A 21,659-nucleotide genomic window follows, 5' to 3' on the forward strand; every position below is an offset into this window, starting at 1 on the left:
ATAGAACCTTCTTCCAGCTGACTTCAGAGTCTCCCACATGCCTTCTGACAAACTCCAGCTGAGATTTCATGTGAGTCTTTTTCATCAGTGGCCACTCTCCCATAAAGCTGCGACTGGTGAAGCACCTGGTCAACAGTTGTACGGCAGTCTCTCCCATCTCAGCCATTGAAGCTTGGAACTTCTCCAGAGATGTCACAGGTCTCTTGGTGGCCTCTCTCACTCATCCCCCTCTTGCATGGTCACTCAGTTTTTGAAGACAACCTCTTCTAGGCAGATTTACAGCTGTGCCATATTCTTTCCATTTTTTGATGATTGACTTAAGGGATATTAAGTGTCTTGAAAATTTTCTTGTATCCGTCTCCCAACTTGTGCTTTTCAGTCACCTTTTAAGTGTTCTTTTGTCTTCATGGTGTAGTTTTTGCCAGGATACTGACTCACCAGCAGTTAGACCTTCCAGATACAGGTGTATTTTTACTACAATCAGTTGAAACACCTTGACTGCACACAGGTCTCTATTTAACTAATTATGTGACTTCTAAAACCAAATGGCTGCACCAGCGATGATTTGGTGTGTCATATTAAAGGGGGTGAAAACTTATGCAATCAATTATTTTGTGCTTTGTATTAGATCTGTTTTCACTTTTACATGAAAGTCTTTTTCTGTTGATCAGTAGAAAAAAAAAAGCCACATTAAATCCATTGTTCAATGTTCTAAAACAATAAAATATGAAAACTCCCGGGGGGAGGGGTGAATACTTTTTATAGGCACCGTAGATAGGCACATTGAAGGTTATGTGGGAGGGAAGGGTTAGATTGATCTTGCAGGAGGTTGAAAGGCTGGTACGAGATTGTGGGCTGTAGAGCCTGTATTGTGCTGTTATGTTCTATGTTAATATGGAAGAGCAGACTCACGCACTCCTACTTTATACTGGTGTTTAACTTTAAAACTTCTTGACTTGACGGTGATATTTCAGAGTAGGACGAGGGTTACTGCCGTTGGTTTGTATCCGAGGGGGATGTTTAAGGAGTATGTAATGTGATACTTGCAGATAACGTTCACAGAGTGTTAACGGGGGAGGGGCTTGTTGATCTTTGCACAATGGTGTCTGGGCTCTGACGGTGCTGATGAGTGGAAAATAGATGATACTGAAATACTGGGTTCGAATCCAATGATAAACTTGCACATTTGATGTGTATCTCATGTTTTGAACTCAGAGTTCAGGGTTTTTCACTGGACAGCGGAGTACCGGGTGCCTGAATGTGAGTATGGAAACGGGCGCTCGGTTTCAGGCAGCCGCAGAAGATCTCCGAAGCACTAAGCGGTTCCATGCGAACTGCGGTTCTATTGCAGGACTTTGGATGTTGGAACCGGAATCGCGGAGGAAGCGGAAAAAGGTCTGATTGACAAAGAGCAAAGCCAATCGACACAAGGGACGCTTAACTCCGCACCTTTGACCCACTAGAAAGGCGGGGCTTTTCAGTCAGAAGCGGAAACTGGGAAGGTGAGGAATGGCCGGGATTAGCGGGATGGAAAATATAGAGGGCTGGGGGCAAAGGCTGATGAGGAAAGATGGGGAGGATTGAAAGAGGAAAGGAGATGGGGAGAGAAGAAAACAGGAGGCAGATGGAGGGAGAGAGTGTGGAAATGGAAGGACGGAGATTGGAAAGATGGATAGATGTTGAGGGAAGAATGGATGGAGAGGGACAGGCATAGATGAAGGTAGAGAAATGAAAAGATGGAGGTGGGGAGGGTGGGAAAGACGAGCAATGGTAGGAAGGAAGGAGGGATAGATGAATGTAGGGGAAGGATGGATGGAGGTGGAGAAGATAGGGCTTGACAGAGGTAGTGAGGAAGGGAGAGACAGACAAGTGGGGAGGGAGAGATAGATGGAGGTGGGGAGAAGGGAGGGAGAGACAGATGCAAGGAGGGAGGTGGGAAGAGAATGGATAAATAAATGGAGGGGGAAGGGAGAGGCGGAGGTGGGAAGATGAGAGGGATTGGACCGAGGTAGGGAGGGAGAGAGATGGAGTGGGGAGGGAGGCAGAGGGATGGGGTCAGAGATATGGCAGTGAGAGAAATGGGATGGATTGGAAGTGAGGGGAAGAGGCAGGAGGAGGGATGGAGGATGAAACAGTATGGAGTTTGGGGAAGGAAAATAGTGGTAGAAAATGGTAAAGGAATGAATGGGAGAGGTGAAAAAGAAACAAATAAGGTGCGGTTTTGGTGGAAGGACGGGTGGTGAGGGCAGAAGAAGATATAAAGACACATTGTAGTTTAAAGAGTGTGAGGAATGGCACAGAGAAACTGAAGGTGGGAGAGAGAAATGCATTTTTGAGGTGGGTAGTGGGTGTGGGAGTGAGATGGTGGAGCGAGTGAGCTCGTAACTATTGGGCATGGGAGGAGTCTGAGACATGATCATGAAGAGAGATTTGGTTAATTTTTCACTTGGCAGTTTTTGATTCACAATGGATGAGAAGAGCTGGGAATCCCAGGAAGCCGCTGGTGATGCAAACTCACAAAACCTAGGAATCAAACAAAATGACCCGCCACTGAACACTTCCCTTGTAGCAAGTGGTGATAACATCGATAGCACCAATAGCGACACAGATGAGGATGATTCTGATGACCCTCCATCTCTAGAAGATGTTGGCTTCTCGGAGGAGCCTGATGTGCAGAGCATGAACCAGGAAAGTTCAGAACCCCGCACCAGGGAGGTCGGTGGTGAGCCTCAAAGCAGAGCAGGAAACCTGGACAGCACCCACAAGCCAGATGAGGAATGGCTACAGGTCCTTGGTATGATTCATCTGTCCTTGCACATGATGTTCTCTCATATCTAGTCTTTTTGAAGTACTTGTATTATGCTGCTCTGTTGATAAGACTTTCAGCAAGATCCGCTGTCAGGCGCATGATCTTGCACTGAGGCTGCTTCTGGTATTCATTCACAGTATAAGCACAAAGTTTGAAGTTTTCCGTTATCAGTCCTGTCTTATTAAGATGTTTTTACTAGATTTCTCCTCTCAACAGATGAGGGAAATCCTCTGTTTTTTTATTTTATTATGAATCCTCAACATTGTCAAACTGTACAGTGGATTCCAGTTAATTGGGACTCATCAGGACCAATAAGTTTTGATCCAATTAAGTGGCTGTCCCAATTAGCTGAATTTTCTTGGAGGTAGTTAAAAAGGTATAAAAAAGACAAACTGTGTAATTGATTAAAAATTATGTATTTAAATGAAAAACGGAACAAATTAGAACACTTTAAATACTACTACGGTACTATAAAATTGTGTAATAGTTCCCAATAGTTACTGATGGAGGAATTAATTCAGTGAATGCTACCGCATTCTTTTGATTTTCTGTCAATGAGCAAAATTAGCTCAGACACCCAGTGCAGATAATGAACTGCTTAATACAATGCTTTTGATGATTGCATCCTCCGTATTAGGGGTCGCCAACCCGTCGATCGCGATCGACTGGTCGATCTTTGAGACTTTCCCAGTAGATCCTGAAAAAAAAATCAAAAATAAATACACAAATACTGTTGTAATGTGAGCATTATAAAAATAAGTAATACTAATTAAGATAATGGTAATATAGCAATACTTTTGCTACAAAGCTGTTTGTAAAGAGAGATTGTTTCCGGGTTGTGGGGTTTTAGTTCCGTTCTTTCTGCCCACTGCACATGTGTGTAGCACCCCTGTCATGAACTACGTTTTCAGCGTAGCTTGTGCTGCATCAAAGTGACCAATTAAATTAGATATGCAGTGGTCCCCAACCTCCGGGCCGTGAAGAATGCGGCGGAACAGCGGTAGTCAGAACGCACCCAGCACATCTTTAAGGAAAAAGCCGAACTAAGCAAGCTAATTAATTAGGTGCCCACCAGCACGTAAATGTTGGCCCAGATCAGGGGCGATTGCGTCACCTCTGATCTGGGCCGACATTTACATGCCGGGCGGCACCTAATTAATTAGCTTGTTTATTTCAGCTTTTTTTCTTAAAGATGTGCTGGGTGCATTCTTCGCGGCCTGGAGGTTGGGGACCACTGGATAAGAGTACAGACTGTCGCAAACACCCGCTCGTGATATCCTGATAGCATGGCGGAGGCTCCACGAAAGAAGGCAAAAACGTACAAATTCCATCCAGAATGGGAAGAGGAATTTCTATTTACCTTGGTGAAAGACAAGTGTGTATGTATGTTGTGCCACTAAACACAAGCACTGACTAAAAGAGGGGATCTGGAGCGGCACCACAAAACCAACTTCCAGAAATTTAAAGACACCTACTCCCCCCAAAGAGCGCAATTCGTGCCAGGAAAGTTGAGGAGCTAAAATCGGGGTTGAAGGCCCAGCAATCGTTCTTCGCAAAACATGCTGCTCAAAATAAGGCTGCTATTGAAGCATCATTTCGTGTAAGTCACATTTTGGCTAATCACAAGAAGCCTTTTACAGATGGCGATTTATTCAAGGAAGCAATGGCCATTACTGCAGAGACTGTTTTTAACGACTTTAAAAACAAAAATGACATCACAACCACAATACATAATATACCGCTTGGCCCTGCAACAGTGACAAGGAGGGTAGAGTCACTGTCAGAGGACGTGGATATTTTTCACTACAATTCGATGAATCCCTGGATGTAATGCAAACAGCTCAGCTTGTTGTATTTGTCAGAACGGCTTTCCAGGATTGTACAACAAAGGAGGACTTCCTCACTCTTTTGCAATTAAAGGAGAGAACGAAAGGTGAGGATATTTACAATGAATTTAAAAAATATGTCCGTGAAAATGACAACCCCATTCATAAACTGGTGGCAATTACTACTGATGGGGCCCCAGCAATGCACAGTGTGCGCGTTGGCTTTATAGCACTAAAAGTCAGTGCCTTCTTCGGGTCAACTTATCTATGTGAAATTGCATTTTCACAAATGAAAAATTATTAAATCTAAGTACAGGAGCTGTCTTACTGACAGACACCTCACAGACTGTCTCAGACTGGCTGTCTGTAGTTATGAGCCAAATTTCAGGGAACTAGCAATAAGTATTCAGCCCCAGTCATCACACGGAGTGCAACAGTCAATTTTTATTCATTTATTTTTTGTGTTGGAATAAAATTAAATAATGAAACTTAGAATTAAAGGTGTGAAGTATTGTAATATTCTTAAAGAAAGATATGCTAGTTACAGTGTTTTCTTGTTTCAATTAATTTGAAAGTTTGACAAAAGTATTTTGTGTAATTCAAATACAATTCGCCCAAATAAAAGGCCTCAAATTGGCAGTACAATCTGAGCTGTTTTTTCTCTAAACGATTTTGTAGGTAGATCTTACTTTTCACTAAGGTCGAGGTAGGGGATCTTGGGCTTAAAAAGGTTGGTGACCACTACTCCATATCTTCATTTTCATTATAACATTCAAGATGATTGTTGATAACTTCAAATTCTTCGTAGATCCTAACTTGTTCAAGTAGTAAAATCATTTCATTTTCACTCTTAGTCATTTCTGACATCGCCAAGCCTGAATGCTTGAAATTACAAAACAATTCTGAATTGTCTTATTGCTTATTTCTTGCCAACTACCAGTGACAAAAATCACAGCTTTTTGAACACAATTGCACGCAACTGACACTATTTTAAAAATTGTTCGCTGTAATCATGGTATAGTGCCTAATGGTCACACAAGTGCATGCATCTGACGTTATTAAGAAACTGGAAACAGTCTCTAATTAAGCAGTCCAAATAAACAAAGGGAGTCCCGGCTTTTATTTTGATTAGTCTTTGTTCCTTAAGCGTTGTCCCAAATAAGCAGCTGCCCCGATGAACCAATGGCCCAATTAACTGGAATCCACTGTATTTCCCTTTGTACATTATGTGCATCCTGGCATTGAGCACCCAGCATTGAGGCTGTGTCCCTCATTGTGGGAAAGCGAACAGAGAGAAGTTTGCTGCTTATGTGGACCGCCTAAGCCAGTGTTCAAGAAATTGACAAGTGGAGGACAACGTGGGGAGTAGGGTCGGCAAATTATTAGGCAGAACTGCAATAAGTATATTTTTAATAAAGCGAGAAACTAGTAAGTGGTGTATAGAGAGGCGGGGAAGGGGTTGCTAGTTTTTGGACACAGTAAAATAATATGTAATAAAAAGCTATTCAGAGAGCAAATTGTGTTGTCTTTTATTGCAAACCATTGGAGTGCAAGGGAAGGAGGTTTTACTGAGATCTCACTGAACTTTCTGAGACCACGGGGAGTGAATGAGTGCAGTGTTGTTCTTTATTATTGATCCTTACGATGAAGGAATGGTCTTTTTAAGTTGAGAATGAGAGATGGTGTACATGACCTTGAGCAGGATGGACATAAGAGGCTGTGTCTAGAGAATCTGGAAACAAGTGGGCATATTGTCAAGGTTAGAACTGAGAAGACAAAAGTTTCTTTCCACAGTGTGTAAATTCTTGATTCCAGAAGAGCGTAGATGCTTAGTATCTCTCAAGACTGAGATGATAGACTGTTGGCTATTTAGCCGTACCAAAGGATGTGAGGAAAAGCTGGAAAAATGAATTTGAGACAGAGGATCAGCCATAAATGATAAAAATCAAAAGGCCAAATACTCAACTCTCTCAAATTTTTGCTATTAATCCATTGTGTTTGGCAATATAGATATGTCAGGAGACTTATTAATTGCACTTTCCTGTAGGGAATGAGCTGCTGAGGAAGAAAGTTCTGGTAGCAGGTCGGAACGATGAGCCAAAACCGCAGAAAGGTCAGAACATAACCGTGCGGCTGAAGATGACACTGGAGGATGGAACCGATGTAGAGGAAGATCCCTCCCTCACTTTCACCGTGGGGGATGGGGATGTTATCCAGGTTGGTGCTGGTAAGCAGTTGGTACCTTAGTGTTTTTGCAGGTGCAGGTTGTGTGAGGAATTTGTTTCAGTGTCTGTTTCCATCTCTCTGCAGGCATTGGATCTTTGCATCCAGCTGATGGAGCCAGGAGAAGTGGCTTTGATTGTCTCTGATGCCAAATATGCCTATGGTTCTCTGGGCAGGTAGGTGCTCAGAGGCTCATTGGAAACAATAGATGTAATAGTTGTTCACTGTGCTTCTTCACGTCCATTTCTCCCGTGGTTCCTACAGAACCATCTGCACCATCTAGACAGTAAAGTTCTTCTACATCATCCCATCAAAGAGGAATGGTATTGCAGTTGTTAAGTTGCTAAACTAAAAATTCTGTGGGACAAATTTGGTCTCTTGCATGGGGCAAGACTTGGAGCACCTTCGGGCACGGGCTGATAAGTATCAAGAAGCGTTCCTGTGAAGAATAGGACAATGACCATCTTTAACATAAGAGTCTAATCATTTACCATGATATGTTTGCCAATGGCCAGAGATTTTACAAGAGCTGCAAAATAGCTGGTCAGTGGGTATCCTATAGCAGATAACCCACTACCTGACTTCTTGAAGCCTTTTCTTTAGTTATATAGTGCAAATCAAGAGTGTGATAGAATATTGTTCTTGCCTAACTTGTTGAAGTTGTGAAATCATTTCCAGTTTCTGGCATCTCTAAGCCTAAATGCTTGAAGCCGCAGTGAGCAAAACAGGAATTGTCCTGCTTATTTCTCGCCAACTATCAGTGACAAAATCACTGCTTTTGAACATAAACACGGGCAACTGATACTACTTAAAAACTTAGCTCCAAGCATGGTGCAGCGGCTAATGGCCACACGAGTGCGTGTGACTAATGACAATTTGACAACAGTCTCCTGCTCCAATTAGGTGGTATAGTGTCCCAAATAAACTCTGGGAATCCCAAGTTTTTGTTCTTTAAGAGTTGTCACAATTAACCAATGGTCCAACTAACTGGAATCGACTGTATATACAGCCAATCCTTTATTGCTGCTGAGAATAGATCCTGGAAACCAAAAATACTTCAGTAGTTCAAGTCAGTCGTTCAATGCTACGTCTCAAGGGCAAGTAATGTGTACTAAATAAAAGCTGGTCCCACCCAGCGTGGTTTTTTTCCATAAATAATTTAATCTAAAAGAGATTCCACTCAACTGATTTTCCTTGGTCTGGGGGAATTTTTTATTGATTTATCTAGTTTGTGTCCTTGAGGTAGCCAGCACATTTGTGCCTTTATGTTTCTTTTAAAGGAAATGACCCAGTATACCTCTTACATAGGACCTGTGGCAAGGCTGGAGGTGCAGAGGTTGTGCAGTCTTTTTTTAATCATACTATCTCTCGTCCCCTGCCAGCATCCAGCCCACAGTACCTTCAAATGCCACTCTGCACATTGAGGTTCAGCTTCTGTCGGTGAAGGATGCCCCGGATATCGAACTCCTGTCGGGGAAGGAGCGCTTACTGCTGGCCAATAAGAAAAGGGAGCGGGGGAATGCCTACTTCCTACGGAATGAGTACGTCTTCGCAATCAACTCGTATGACATCGCCCTCAATATTGCAAACTCGAGCTCCAAAGGTACGTTCAGGTATTTTGAGTTGGAGTGGTAGGTAATGGCTAACAGGACGTGACCAATCAGTGAGACTGTGGCTTTGGACCCTCCAGTATTCCCTCATTTCAGTAAAACTTTGAGCAGTATGGTGGTAGAGCAGTTAGTGTAACACTTATTACCGTGCCAGCGATCTGGGTTCAATACTATTGCTGTCTGTAAGGAATTTGTACGTTCTCCCCGTGACCGTGAGGGTTTCTTCTGGGTGCTCTGGTTTCCCCCCACACTCAAAAAAACATGGATTAGTAGGTTAATTGGTCACAAGGGTGTTATTGAGCAGCGTGGGCTTGTTGAGCCGGAAGGGCCTGTACTGTGCTGTATAAATAAATAAATAAATACTTTGGACAGTTCACCTTTGGTCCAAAATCAATAACTCACAATTACCGGTATCGATCTCCGTTTGCTGAATCGTCCTTCTGTCCTACGCAAAGTGCTGTTCACTCATCTTTGTGTCATTGGCAATCTGTGCTCACTCTCAGGTTCCTGTCCCTTTTGCATTGTGTGAAACAATCCCCCTTGTATCTACTGCTGCTCTCAGGTGTCTTTCTCTGTGTTCAATCCCTTGCAGTTGAATTTTCACTGGAGGAAGAGCAGGAGTTGTTGGATGTGAAGGTGAAATGTCTGAATAATCTGGCGGCAGCCCAGCTGAAATTGGAACATTTCGAGGCGGCACTTAAATCCTCCAATGCTGCGCTCGAGCATCAGCCCAACAACATCAAAGCACTTTTTAGGAAAGGGAAGGTAGGCACTGGCCCACTGGTGGAAAACCTCAATCTTCTAAATTTTCTTAAATTAATCTCTCTTTATGTACATTACTAACAGGTTTAATTATTAGTACGTCCATGTGTTTAATGGGAAGTGCCAAATAAACTACACAGTAGCACAGCCAATGGTGGAGTGCTAACATTACAATGTAATATTCAGATGAGGAATTTCAAATACACAGAAACTTACAACAAATTGTTAAAAAGGCAGAACATGGACCAATTTACCTCTGTGCACTAATTCAATTATCTGTGTTTTTTCAGTCCATATCATCTGTAATTTTAAATTGTCTGTTATAGATATCATGAAGGTTGCACATTGCAGTCAAGGTTTACTTCTTGTCAGCTACAGAAGTAGGAACAAGTCCATAAGACATAGCAGAATTAGGCCATTCAGACCATCAAGTCTGCTCCCAATTTCATCATGGCTGATCCATTTCCCTCTCAACTCCATTCTCCCGCCTTCGCACCTTAACATTTCACACCCTGACTAATCAAGAACCTATTAACCTCCACCTTAAATACACTCAGTGATCTTGCCTTCACGGCTGCCTGTGGCAACAAGTTCCACAGATTCACTACCCTCTGGCCAAAGAAATTGTTCCTCATCTCCGTTCTAAGTGGACATCCCTCTATTCTGAGGCTGTGTCTTCTGGTCCTAGACTCCCTTTCCATAGGAATCATCCTCTCTACGTCCATTCTGTCTCTACCTTTCAACATTTGATAGGTTTCAGTGTGATTTCCCCCCTTAGTCGCCTAAAGTCCGGCCCAGAGCCATCAATCACTCCTCCTATGATAAGTCTTTCATTCCAGAATCATTCTTATCAACCTCCTCTCAAACCTCTCCAATATCAGCACATCCTTTTGTAGATAAGGGGCACAAAACTGCTCACAATACTCCAAATAAGGCCTCACTAGTGTCTTATACAGCCTCAGCATTACATCCTTGCTTTTATATTCTCCTTCTCTGGAAATGAATGGTACGTTGCATTTGCCTTCCTCGCCACCAATTCAGCCTGCAAGTTAACCTTTAGGGAACCGTGCATGAGAACTCCCAAATCTCTTTGCACCTTGGATTTTTGAATTTTCTGCCAGTTTAGAAAATAGTCCATGCTTTTCTTTCTTCTACCAAAGTGTGTGACCTTACACTTTCCAACACTATTCCATCTACCACTTCATCCCCCATTATCCTAATCTGTCTTAAGTCCATCTGCAGCCTCCCCGTTTCCTTTACACTACTTGCCCCTCTACGTATTTTCGTATTTTCAACAAACTTGGCTACAAAGACATCAATTCCATCATCCAAATCATTGACATACGACATAAAAAGAAGCAGTCCTAACACTGTTCCTGCGGAATACCACTAGTCACCAGCAGCCAAATAGAAAAGGCTCTCTTTATTCCTACTCTTTGCCTCCTGCCAGCCAGCCAATGCTGTATCCATGCTAATATCTTTCCATGGGCTCTTGTTATGCAACCTCATATGTGACAGCTTGTTAAAGGCCTCCTGACAAACTAACTACACAACAACCACCGACTCTCCTTTGTCTGCCCTGCCTGTTATTTCCTCAAAGAATTCTAACAAATTTGTCAGGCAAGATTTTCTTTTAAGGAAGCCATGCTGACTTTGACCTATTTTATCATGTGCCTCCAAGTACCCCAAAACCACATTCTTAATCAACTCCAACATCTGAGGTCAGGCTAACTGGCCTATAATTTCCTTTCTTCTGCCTCCCTTGCCTATTGAAGAGTGCAGTGACATTTGCAATTTTCCATTCCTCCAGAACCATTCCATAATCTAGTGTTTCTTGAAAGATCATTACTAATGCCTCCGCAATCTCTTCAGCTACCTCTTTCAGAACCCTGGGGTGTTGTCCATCTGGTTCAGACCTTTCAGTTTCCGATGCACCTTCTCTCTCGCAATAGCAACTTTACTCACATCTGCCCCCTAACACTCTCAAACTTCTGGCTTACTGCTAGTATCTTCCACAGTGAAGACTGATGCAAAATACTTAATTTAGTTCATCCACCTTTTCCTCTTCCCCCTTTATTACCTCTCCACCGTCATTTTCCAGCAGTCCAATATCTACACTTGTTTCTTTATTTTACTCTTTTTAAATTCCCGCGTCCTTGTTGATATTGTTGGCTAGCTTACCTTCATGTTTCATCTTCTCCCCACCCCCCCCATGGTTTTTTCACTTGCCTTGTGTTATTTTTTGAAAATGTCCCAATTCTCTATCTTACCACTATCTTTGCTCTTTTATATGCCCTCTTTTATGTTGGCTTTGACTTCCCTTGTAAGCCCACGGTTGTGTCATCCTGTATTTAGAATACTTCTTCCTCTTTGAGGTATATCTATCCTGCACTTTCTGAATTGCTTCCAGAAACTCCAGCCATTGCTGCTCTGCCATCAACCCTGTTAGTGGCCCCTTCCAATCGACTTTGGTCAGTCTCTCTCGTGCCTTTGTCCCTTTACTCCAAGGTAATACTGATACATCTGACTTTAGCTTCTCCCTCTCAAATTGCAGGATGAATTCTGTCATGTTATGTTCACTGTTCCCTAAGGGTTCCTTTACCTTAAGCTCTCTAATCAATACCGGTTCATTGCACAACAACTGATCCAGAATAGCTGATCCTCTAGTGGGCTCAACCAAAGCTACTCTAAAAAGCCATCTTGTAGGCATTCTGTAAACTTTCGGGATTCAGTACCAACCTGATTTTCCAAATCTACCTCCGTATTGAAATCCCCGATGGCTATCATAACATTGCCCTTTTGACATGCATTTTCTATCTCCTATTGTAATTTGTAGCTGACATCCTGGCTATTGTTCGAAGGCCTGGATATACAGTGCCTATAAAATGTATTCACCCCTGCCCCCCCTTGGAAGTTTTCATATTCTATTGTTTTACAGCATTGAATCGCAGTGGATTTAATTTGGCTTTCTTGACAATGATCAACTGAAAAAGTCTCTTTCGTGTCAAAGTGAAAACAGATCTCTACAAAGTGATCTAAATTTATTACAAATATAAAACACAAGATAATTAATTGCATAAGTGTTCATCCCCTTCCAGTCAATATTTAGTAGATGCACCTTTGGCAGCAATTATAGCCTTGAGTGAGTCTGTGTAGATAAGGTCTCTATTAGCTTTGCATATCCGGACACTGCAATTTCCCCCCATTCTTCTTTACAAAACCACTCTGTCAGATTGCATGGAAATCATGAGTGAACAGCCGTTTTCAAGTTCAGCCACAAATTCTCAATTGGATTGGGGTCTGACACTTTGACACGAAAGAATCTTTTTCTGCTGATCGGAGCCCCTTATGCCTCCCTGCCTGCCCTTTTGATACAAAGTGCATCCTTAGATGTTAAGCTCCCAGCTATAATCTTCTTTCAGCTGCGACTCAGTGATGCCCACAATGTCATACCTGCCAACCTCTGACTGTGCTACAAGATCATCTACTTTATTCTGTATAGCATGTACATTTGAAAATCACACCTTCAGTCCTGTATCCGTCACTTTTTATGATTTTGCCCCCCGCTTTACACTGCAACTCATCCCACTGACTGCAATGTTTCCCTATCATCTGCCTGTCCTTCCTGACACTCCATCTGCTTGTAAACCACTAGCCCTATCGCTCTGGTTCCCATTCCCTGGCAAATTAGTTTAAACCCTCCCCAACAGATTGAGCAAACCTGCCCACAAAGATATTGGTCCCCCTCCAGTTCAGGTGTAATTGTCCCTTTTGTACTTATCATACCTTCCCCAGAAGAGATCCCAATGATCCAGAAATCTGCAACCCTGCCCCCCTGCACCAGCTTCTCAGCCACGCATTCATCTGGTTAATCATCCTATTCTTGCCCTCACTGGCATGTGGTACAGGCAGCAGTCCTGAGATTGCTTCCCCAGAAGGTCTTGGTTTTCAGATCCCAGACGTCCTTGACCATGGCACGTGGGAGGTAACATATCATCCAGGTGTCTCTATCATGTCCACAGAATCTCATGTCTACTCCTTTAACAATAGAATCCCTGCATTCCTCTTTCCTTCCTTCCCTTCCGAGTTCAGTGCCAGAAATGGGGTCACTGAAGCTCCCATCCACACCCTAACCCCCCCCACCCCCTGATTTCCCACATCGCACACGACACAGCCTCTGAAACCATTCGCACTGCTATAACTATGTACTAATTGATGAAGAATGAACAAGAAAAAGGTAGATGAAACTTACCAGATACATACCTCACCTAAGCCTGTTCTCGCCAAACCATGAGCCAAAGCTTCCCCACGTTAACACTGGTCCGCTCCAACAATGACCACTCCGCTTGTCCCTGTCTCTTATTTTTAATTTGCCATTGCTAATGTGTGAGGCCTTGTGCACCAGTTTGACTGCGACTATGCCGCCGATAAAAGCACCCCCCCCCCCTTTCCCCTGCAGGTAGGATAGGAATAGAGGCATGCAAACTCAGACTGAGTTATCTAGTCTAGCACTATTTCTGGTCCTTTGACTCAGAATTCAAGCCATCTTAAATAGTGTGAACTGCTGTCTATTTTCTGTTATCTCCTTCCACATCAAGGACGTACATTTGATTGTGGATATTCACTGAGGAGGCTATGTCTGATCCAGGACATTGGTCATTAATTAGCTTTACTCTTTATTCACCTGCAAGGTTTGGGTGATGTTGACATTGTCATCTGTATATGTCCTACATTTGGTGTGGCAATGAGTCCCCATCTTGAACAGCTGCGGTCCTTCTGATCAATCTATCCCACAGCTCAAAGGAAATTTCAGAATCTGTACCCCGGGGAAATAAAAGAACCACATTATATTTCCCAGTTGGGATGGGGTGTGACTTGGAGGCAATTTGCAGGAATGTTCTTCTCTGTTTCTGCATCCCTTTCAAATGTCAGTTTCACAAGTTTGAAATTTGGAGAGGTCTTGAGCAACACACACAAAATGGTGAAGGAACTCAGCAGGTCAGGTGGCATATACAGAGTGGAATAAACAGTTTGTATTTTGGGTTGAGACCCTTCATGAGGACTCAGAACAGTGTTGGTGTGTGCCTGGAGTCTCTCATGTAGAGGTTACACATTGCAGCCTTGTAGAAGGGAATGATTGTTCAGATGGGTTCTGTCGACCTTTAAGTATTACTTGAGCTCTACCTATCCAAAATATTGAAGAGTATTTCTTCATATTCCTTTTTGTGTCAGGGCTAATTTATTCACCCTGGGTACCCAGCTCAGTCGTGTCAGTGTTTGAGGTTAGTCCAGTTGAGTCACTGGTCAACAGTGGTCCTAGGATATTAACGATTTGCAGTATCATTGCTGATCTGTGAGAGAACATGTACCTGCCTATCTATTAAAAAGTGCCACAAAGCTCTGTGGTCCTTCATGTGGAATTCATGAGTGGGCCATTGAAGGTTGCCATTCTGGCAGTTTAATCAACAGGATGAGGAGCCATTACCTGATCCCTCCTGGTTAATTCTCTGTTATCAGGTTCTGACCATGCAGGGTGAATATGCAGAAGCTATACCAGTCCTGAAGCAAGCTGCAAGACTAGAGCCATCAAACAAGGTGAGTGGGAAGCCAACAGAGTACCAGTGCACTTGTTCTTTGTTAACTGTAATTGATAGGGAGCATTGGGAACATCTCCAACAATGTAAGGATACTTTACCTGTGATTCTGGACACATTTTGTATTTTGTGTCTTTTGGCCTTAATTTGTGTGGATGAGGTATACCTTAGATTTGTGTGTGTCTATGGTACATGAGAACTGGGCTGTGTTTTTAAGTGCCTGATATGTGTTCTTTCACTGCAGTTTCAGATTCACAGATCCCTTCATAACATCATTGAAAGGTTATGACACAGGAGAAGGCCATTTAGCCCTTTGTGCCCATACCAGCCAAAAAAAGAGATGTGTAGTCAGATCTCTGGCTTTCAACACTTGGTATATAGCCCAACAGATCATGGCTTTTTAAATACACACCATGCTGTTTAAAATATGATGAGTGTTTCTACCTCTACCTCCATTTTAGGCAGGGAGTTCCACTCTCTTGGTTTAAAACACTTTTCCTCATCTTCCTCCGATCCTTCTACCAATTACTTTAAACTATGCACTCTGGTTTTGATACCTCTGCAAAAAAAATTAGCCTCCTTGTGGTTCCAAAGAAAACAACCACAATCTATCCAGTCTTTCCTTTTGCTGACATTTTCCAGTTGTGGCAATATCCTTGAAAATATCCTCTGCACCTCTCTCTCCAGCAATTGCTTCTTTTCTGTCCATGGCCCAGGACAGCACACATCATTCAAGCTGTGGTCTTACTAATATTGCATTCAGTTTTAGCAAAATCTACTCTTACATTTTGTACGCAAACACGAGGAATTCTGCAGATGCTGGAAATTCGAGCAACACACGTCAAAGTTGGTGGTGAACACAGCAGGCCAGGCAGCATCTCTAGGAAGAGGTACAGTCGACGTTTGGGGGTCTTGGCCCGAAACGTCGACTGTACCTCTTCCTAGTGATGCTGCCTGGCCTGCTGCATTCACCAGCAACTTTGATGTGTGTTTCTTACATTTTGTGCTGGGTATTAAAAAAAACATTCTATTTGTCTTTTTAACTACCTTATTGACCCATCTTACTTTATTTCTGGAGAAATATTCTACAGCCCTTCTGTTACTTTCCAGTTCCTAGTATCCTGCCATTTATTGTGCTGCTTCCAAAATACACTGCTTCTCACCTCTCTGGTTTTAATTCCATTTGCTACTTCCCTATCTGCCTTCTGCTGCCTTGCGGCCATACCCACTCATGGGAAAGGCTTCGGAAGTAAACCCTGAGGACAAATCTGGAGCTGGAGTCCCTAAGGCAGTCTGACGTTGCCTTCAACCTCTTTCTGGCGACTCCTGCGACGACACTGGTGCCAAGCTGTATCAGCCCTTGCCCTTCCCTTGGACAACATCGGTGTTGTGGAGAGGGGAGACTTGCTGCATGGGCAACTGCCAGTCTTCCATACAACTTTGCCCAGGCCTGCGCCCTGGAGAAAAACCCAGGCGCAGTTCCACGGTATCGCGAGACTGACGGATGCCACCATCACTTCCCTATCTAGCTGGACAACTATAATGGTCCAGTAGTTTCTCTCCCCCCACCCCCCACCACCCATTGTCACTTTATAGCCAAGTTTTGAATCATATGAATACTTTTTTTAATGCCCTTGCATTTGAATGTAAATCATTAGTACAAGTTTCAGAAAGGCATAGATTGTGTACTGAATGCTGTGGAACCCTACCATAAGAGCTTTCCTTTATTAACTGAACCACAACATATGACGGCAAGGAGATTATTCTACCATAAACGAAATGCCTATTAACCAATACCATTTGATTTGATTCAGACTACATGCAAGGCTAAAGTGCATTCCAAGCTGTGATAGTCTCCTTTTGCTATCTTCCCTAACCTAATGATCCTTCGACATAACACTTCCCACAGCTGTAATTGTTCCTTTGATCAATATTCCCACTATATTTGATTCTCCCTCTGAATTTCACTCGAGGACCTTATAAACAGGAATGTTACTTCTGTTATTCCCAACCTTTCTTGATCTGCATTTCACCAGTATCTTACTTCTTTGTGCCTATCTGGCTTTGACTCATCTGTCTTACTCACTGATCACCTGGATTGTGCATTTAAACACAGCCACGCTCTTTTAAAGATCATTTTCCGACCTTTGTTTGCTCTACCTTCCAAATTCTAATTGTCTTTTGCCTTGATTCTGCCTTCTCTCCTATTATTGGACCCAGACTTACCGAGGGTGCAGCCCATCTGACAAGAACCTAAGGCCAGCTATCCTTCCCGTAGCATCACAGTAATACATTTACTGACATTACCTGAAGCTTATGTCCTTTAAGTTTGTGATTTTTTTAAAATCCCTTTTGTGTCTCCTTCATTGGTACTGATATGCACAATAATCTCTGGCTAGTTGCCCTTTTCCTCTGCAGTTGCTCAATATTGATGAACCTCACATAGAGTCAACTGGAATCATATCTGCTCCCTAACGATGCAATCCCCTCTAACTTGACTTAGTGACCGTGCTCCTCCCACAGTGTAACTGAGCCTCCTGTGAGTCTTGCCTCTGTCTTAGGTTGTCACAACCTTAAAGATGTCCAGGGTTTGTTTGTTTTTTTGTTGGCTGGAATGATGGCTTTGCAGAGTGCTGCTGCTAGTTGTGTGCGATTTTTGATCTCTGTTAACGATCGCTGCTGCTGCTATACAGGCGATTCAGGCTGAACTCTCCCAGCTATTGAAGAAGCAATCTGAGCAGAGGACCTTGGAGCAGGCAATGTACCGGAAGATGCTCGGAGATATGGCTATGCCCCCTGCCTCCTCACCATCTCGATTCTCATGGGTATGTGAATTAAAAGCTTTGTCGTTTACATTTTCTAAAAATTAGGAAAGTAAAGGGTACAATAATGGATGGAGACGATAGAGGGAATTTTACTCTTCGTAACCTATGCTCCTTCCAGGTGGGAGGATTTGAAGGAATATCTAGAAGGAGCATCTAACCCATGCACTCCTGCCCCTGGGATGCTGATGAGGGAGCTAGCAGTTGGGGAAGTGATGATGTGCGAGTGGTCTGCTGTTCTCTACTTTTGCAGAATATTCCATGGAAGTGGCTGTTAGGAGCGACCATGGTAGCAGTCGGCGGCGTGGCTGTGTCTGTCATTGTTGCTGCAAGAACCTGACACTCGGAGAGTGGACTGAATATCCTCACGGGGATTGTGTCCACACCAAAACTCTTAACGGCCTCACCGGTGCTGAATTTAGTTAGCTTCCCCATCCCCTCACCCAGAACATTCTGAGCCTCAGACTGCTTCAGGTACTGTACATAAAGTTATCGGACAATGGCCACCCCTTCCTTTAACATCCCAGTACAGAAATGACCACAATGGAGCATGTAGTGATTGATGATCAGTTCACATTATAATACTGATTGGATTTAATTTATTTCTTGGGGGTGGCTTAGAGCTTCCTGTTGAGTGAAATTTATGCAAAATGTTTATATAATTATAATAAAATGTTTATATTAAATTCCATGTTGCTGAGTGTTGCTATAAATATTAATGGAGAGGAAGCTAGGCATCCTGAGGGGTGGGGCGAGATCATTTCCTTCCTCTGTAGATTGTAGGATTAGTACAGGGGTTGACTGATGTGAAGAGAAATTACTCAAAAGGGCTGTGAACCTTTCACATTCTCTGCCCCGTGAGTACCAAATATTCAATTCCTGAGCAGATTTCAAGGCTGAGGTCAGTAGAATTTTTGAGGGAACAGGGAGATCGGCTCAGGAAATGGAACTATAACTTTAATGAAGGCTGAATTGCATGCTGTACGTCCTTGCCAGGGTACCAATGCCCCACTTATGGATGGGCTATACATATGAACAAGCATTTGGGAGACTGGCAGAATAGATTTGCCAGCTGCTCAGGGCTGCAGGTAGCTTCTGTCTGGGGCTTCCCACTGCTGACTGTGAGGAGTTTGTACGTTCTCCTGCCCACATAGGTTTCCTGCCGCAGTCCAAAGACAATTTGTGGCTGAACTTCTGACGTGTGAACTGACCAGGTTGTAAACAGGTCACAGCTGTTTTCATGGAGGACCTAGATTCATTTTAAAGGTCATTGATGAATGAGAGCTCTGATGTTGGTTTCATCTAATAAGCACAGACCTTATTAAAGAGAATGGCTTTGGAAGCAGAGATTCAAATGATTTTTGATAGACTAACCTAACTTCCAGTACTTGTGTGTGTCTGAACATTGTCCTGGCCAGACAACATCCAAACACAGCAGCATCACCATCTACTGGTAAACGGAGCAAAAGTTTAAAAGATTTAGATAGGAGAAAAATCTCTGCTGGCCCTTTTTGCCCCACTTTACCCCGTGCTAGAAACTGGAATGCTAATATTTTTGATTTTACAAACACATTTTTTGTTAGGACTTCATCCTGTCTATGAGAACAACAATCTTTTTTACCTGAGCATTAGTTTCTGTTTATTACCTCTCACTACCTACTCTTGCCACTTGTTCGAAAGGTGATGTTGGCATGTTGTGTCACAGCGGTAGAGACTATTCTTGCAGCTGTGCTTTAACTGAAACTCCTTAGCTCTAAAATGGATTGTAGATTCTCTTAACAGCTTCTTTGAGGTGCCTTCCTAAAGTTAGGCACATAAACCCCGTCACAGAAACCACCAGATAACCACTGATTAGTGCTGAGAATCTGCAGGAAATAATCATCTCCTTCTGCTACAGTTCCTCTTTCACACTCTTTCCTACTTCTCAGTGACACTCTGGACTAAGAACTAATTCAACCCATTGTTGTATCTGAGTTAGCATCAATCCCTTTGCAAATATTTTACATTTACTCCACCATGACAAGTAAAAAACAAATAAGGACAACATTTATTTATATAAAAACTGTACTTTTCACAAGTAGGGAAAAATGGTTACAGGAGGGCAAGGGCTGAGCGTGACCTTCTCAAAATACCAGGTGGGACCGCACAGTGCAACTGAGGAAGTAACCCCTTGATCAGCCGGGGGAATGTACTAACAGAGCAAAGTGTCAGAGAAGGTCACTCAGTCATTTGGCCCACGTGGTCATTCATTCATTCTCCTGATCTCGTTCAGCCTCAGGCATCACTCATTCACTCTTCACATTCAGATCCCAATTTCTTTCACTCTTGGTCCCGAGCAGTTGCCTGCTTCCCCTTGGTTCCAGAGCACGAAGCCGGAGAGAGAGAGTAGTTCAAACTGCCTTGGCGAGGTAAATATATAAATGGGGATAATCCACTGCCTTCTTCAATAGGTGGTGGGCAATGTTACAGGGTAGATTCGTCACCTCCATGGGGTAGGTCAGCTAGCGGGTCAGAAAACCTCCTCTGGACCTTGGCTGGGGTGGGATTTGTTCCACCAGTGTTCGGTAGCGGTAGGAAGTCCTGCACAGCGACGTACATGGAGTGAATGTTGTCAGATCGCTGGGAGGGGGTGCGTCGTCGCATAGTGACTGCCAGTGAGTGAGGCTCTCCATCCGCGGTGCTGGGACTTGTGGGGACACTGCCCACGGCACTGACAATGCCGGGGGGGAGCTTGATGTTCCGCGTGGGCAGCACGGCTTTCCGACGGGGCAGCTTAATGCTGGTGAGCATGGAGAACGCCCGTCGCTGTGCGACAGGAGGGCGAGCTGGCGGCACGGGTTTAGTTGGGGTGACAATGCCCTCTGGAGCGGCAGGAAGAGGCTCGTGTCGTCCTGTGAACTGGAACACCGCAGAACCTGGAGGGAGAAAAGTTTACACCTTACATCAGTTTTGCAGCTGCCTATCTGCTTGCCTCTTGTGCAGACCACAGATTCACGCTGTCTAACACACTTGCCGCTTTGAACAAATGAAGGAGCCTCAGAAGTATACAAGATGGCAACCTACTTTTTACTGACCTCCGGACTCCACTTGTGCTGGTCGGTCATCAAGGAGGCTCTCCATACTCCATGAAGCCTCAGAATCAATGTTTTCCTCATCAGACCCTCTCTGCTCCAATTGTGGGAGCTCAAGTGTCAGCTGATCCCTGCGGGGAAGCAACAGACAGACAAAGGTATGGTTATCACATAACAAGAACCCAATTTTCTCCTTCATGCATCCACCATGTATAGCTATTTTTAGAAGTATCGAGCAATAAATTATCTTGGATTCTTTTAGCTAGTTTCTGGGCTAGCAAGACACTAAATGCTATTCAATGACAGGCTGATACATACTGGGTAGGGAGAGGATTGGGAGAGCAATATTAGACCATAACATAGGAGCAGAAGTAGGCCACTCGGCCCAATAAGTCTGCTCTGCCATTAAATCATGGCCGATTTATTCTCACTTGCAACCCGATTCTCCTCAAACTGTTAAGCACTGACTAACCAAGAACCTATTAAGACTCTGCTTTAAGTATACACAATGACTTGGGTTCCACAGCCATCCACGGCAATGAATTCCACAGATTCACCACCCTCTGGCTAAAGAAATTCCTTCTCATCTCTGTTCTAAATGGATGTTCCTCTATTCTGAGGCTGTGCCCTCTGGTTCTTTGACTCCCTTACAATAGGAAACATTCTCTCCACATCCACCCTGTCCAGGCCTTTCAATATTTTTGGTTTCAATAAGATCTCCCCCCATTCTTCTAAACTCTAGTGAGGGGGGGAAAAAAAAGAGCCGTCAAATGCTCCTCATATATTAGCCCTTTCATTCTTGGAATCATTTTCGAAAACCTCCGGACCCTCTCCAATGCCAGCACACCTTGGATAAGGGGCTTAAAACTGCCAACAGTACTCCAACTGCAGTCTGACCAATGCCTTATAAAGCCTCAACATCACACCCTTGCTTTTATTCTA

The 21,659-nt window shown here is 43.5% G+C and overlaps 2 protein-coding genes across 6 annotated transcripts in view; one reads left to right on the plus strand and one right to left on the minus strand.

Annotated features, from left to right (window-relative positions):
- The first annotated feature begins 1,425 nt into the window (after nucleotides 1-1,425).
- On the plus strand, nucleotides 1,426-19,404 carry fkbp8 (FKBP prolyl isomerase 8). 2 transcript variants are annotated; one of them, XM_063032358.1, is made up of 9 exons: nucleotides 1,426-1,502; nucleotides 2,454-2,794; nucleotides 6,683-6,852; nucleotides 6,946-7,034; nucleotides 8,241-8,461; nucleotides 9,061-9,233; nucleotides 14,748-14,825; nucleotides 17,518-17,649; nucleotides 17,768-17,905. In XM_063032358.1, the coding sequence occupies exons 2-9, from the start codon at nucleotides 2,467-2,469 to the stop codon at nucleotides 17,804-17,806; spliced, it is 1,230 nt and encodes a 409-aa protein (XP_062888428.1). In that variant the 5' UTR covers nucleotides 1,426-1,502; nucleotides 2,454-2,466; the 3' UTR covers nucleotides 17,807-17,905. The 2 variants fall into 2 exon arrangements, with proteins under 2 accessions (XP_062888428.1, XP_062888426.1); XM_063032356.1 differs by having other exon boundaries at nucleotides 1,430-1,502; nucleotides 17,900-19,404.
- Nucleotides 19,405-19,587: 183 nt separating this feature from the next.
- si:zfos-588f8.1 overlaps nucleotides 19,588-21,659 on the minus strand; it is a 111,522-nt gene continuing 109,450 nt past the window's right edge. For 3 of the 4 annotated variants that reach the window (XM_063032354.1, XM_063032353.1, XM_063032352.1), the window contains 2 exons: nucleotides 20,721-20,848; nucleotides 19,588-20,561 (listed from right to left, as the gene is read on the minus strand). In XM_063032354.1, the coding sequence (XP_062888424.1) occupies nucleotides 20,110-20,561; nucleotides 20,721-20,848 (580 nt within the window). In that variant the 3' untranslated portion in view covers nucleotides 19,588-20,109. Of the gene's footprint in view, nucleotides 20,562-20,709; nucleotides 20,849-21,659 lie in introns of all 4 variants that reach the window. The other variant, XM_063032355.1, reaches the window with a different exon arrangement.

The sequence above is a fragment of the Mobula hypostoma genome, chromosome 24 (assembly GCF_963921235.1).
Source record: "Mobula hypostoma chromosome 24, sMobHyp1.1, whole genome shotgun sequence".
Classification (NCBI taxonomy): Eukaryota; Metazoa; Chordata; class Chondrichthyes; order Myliobatiformes; family Myliobatidae; genus Mobula; species Mobula hypostoma.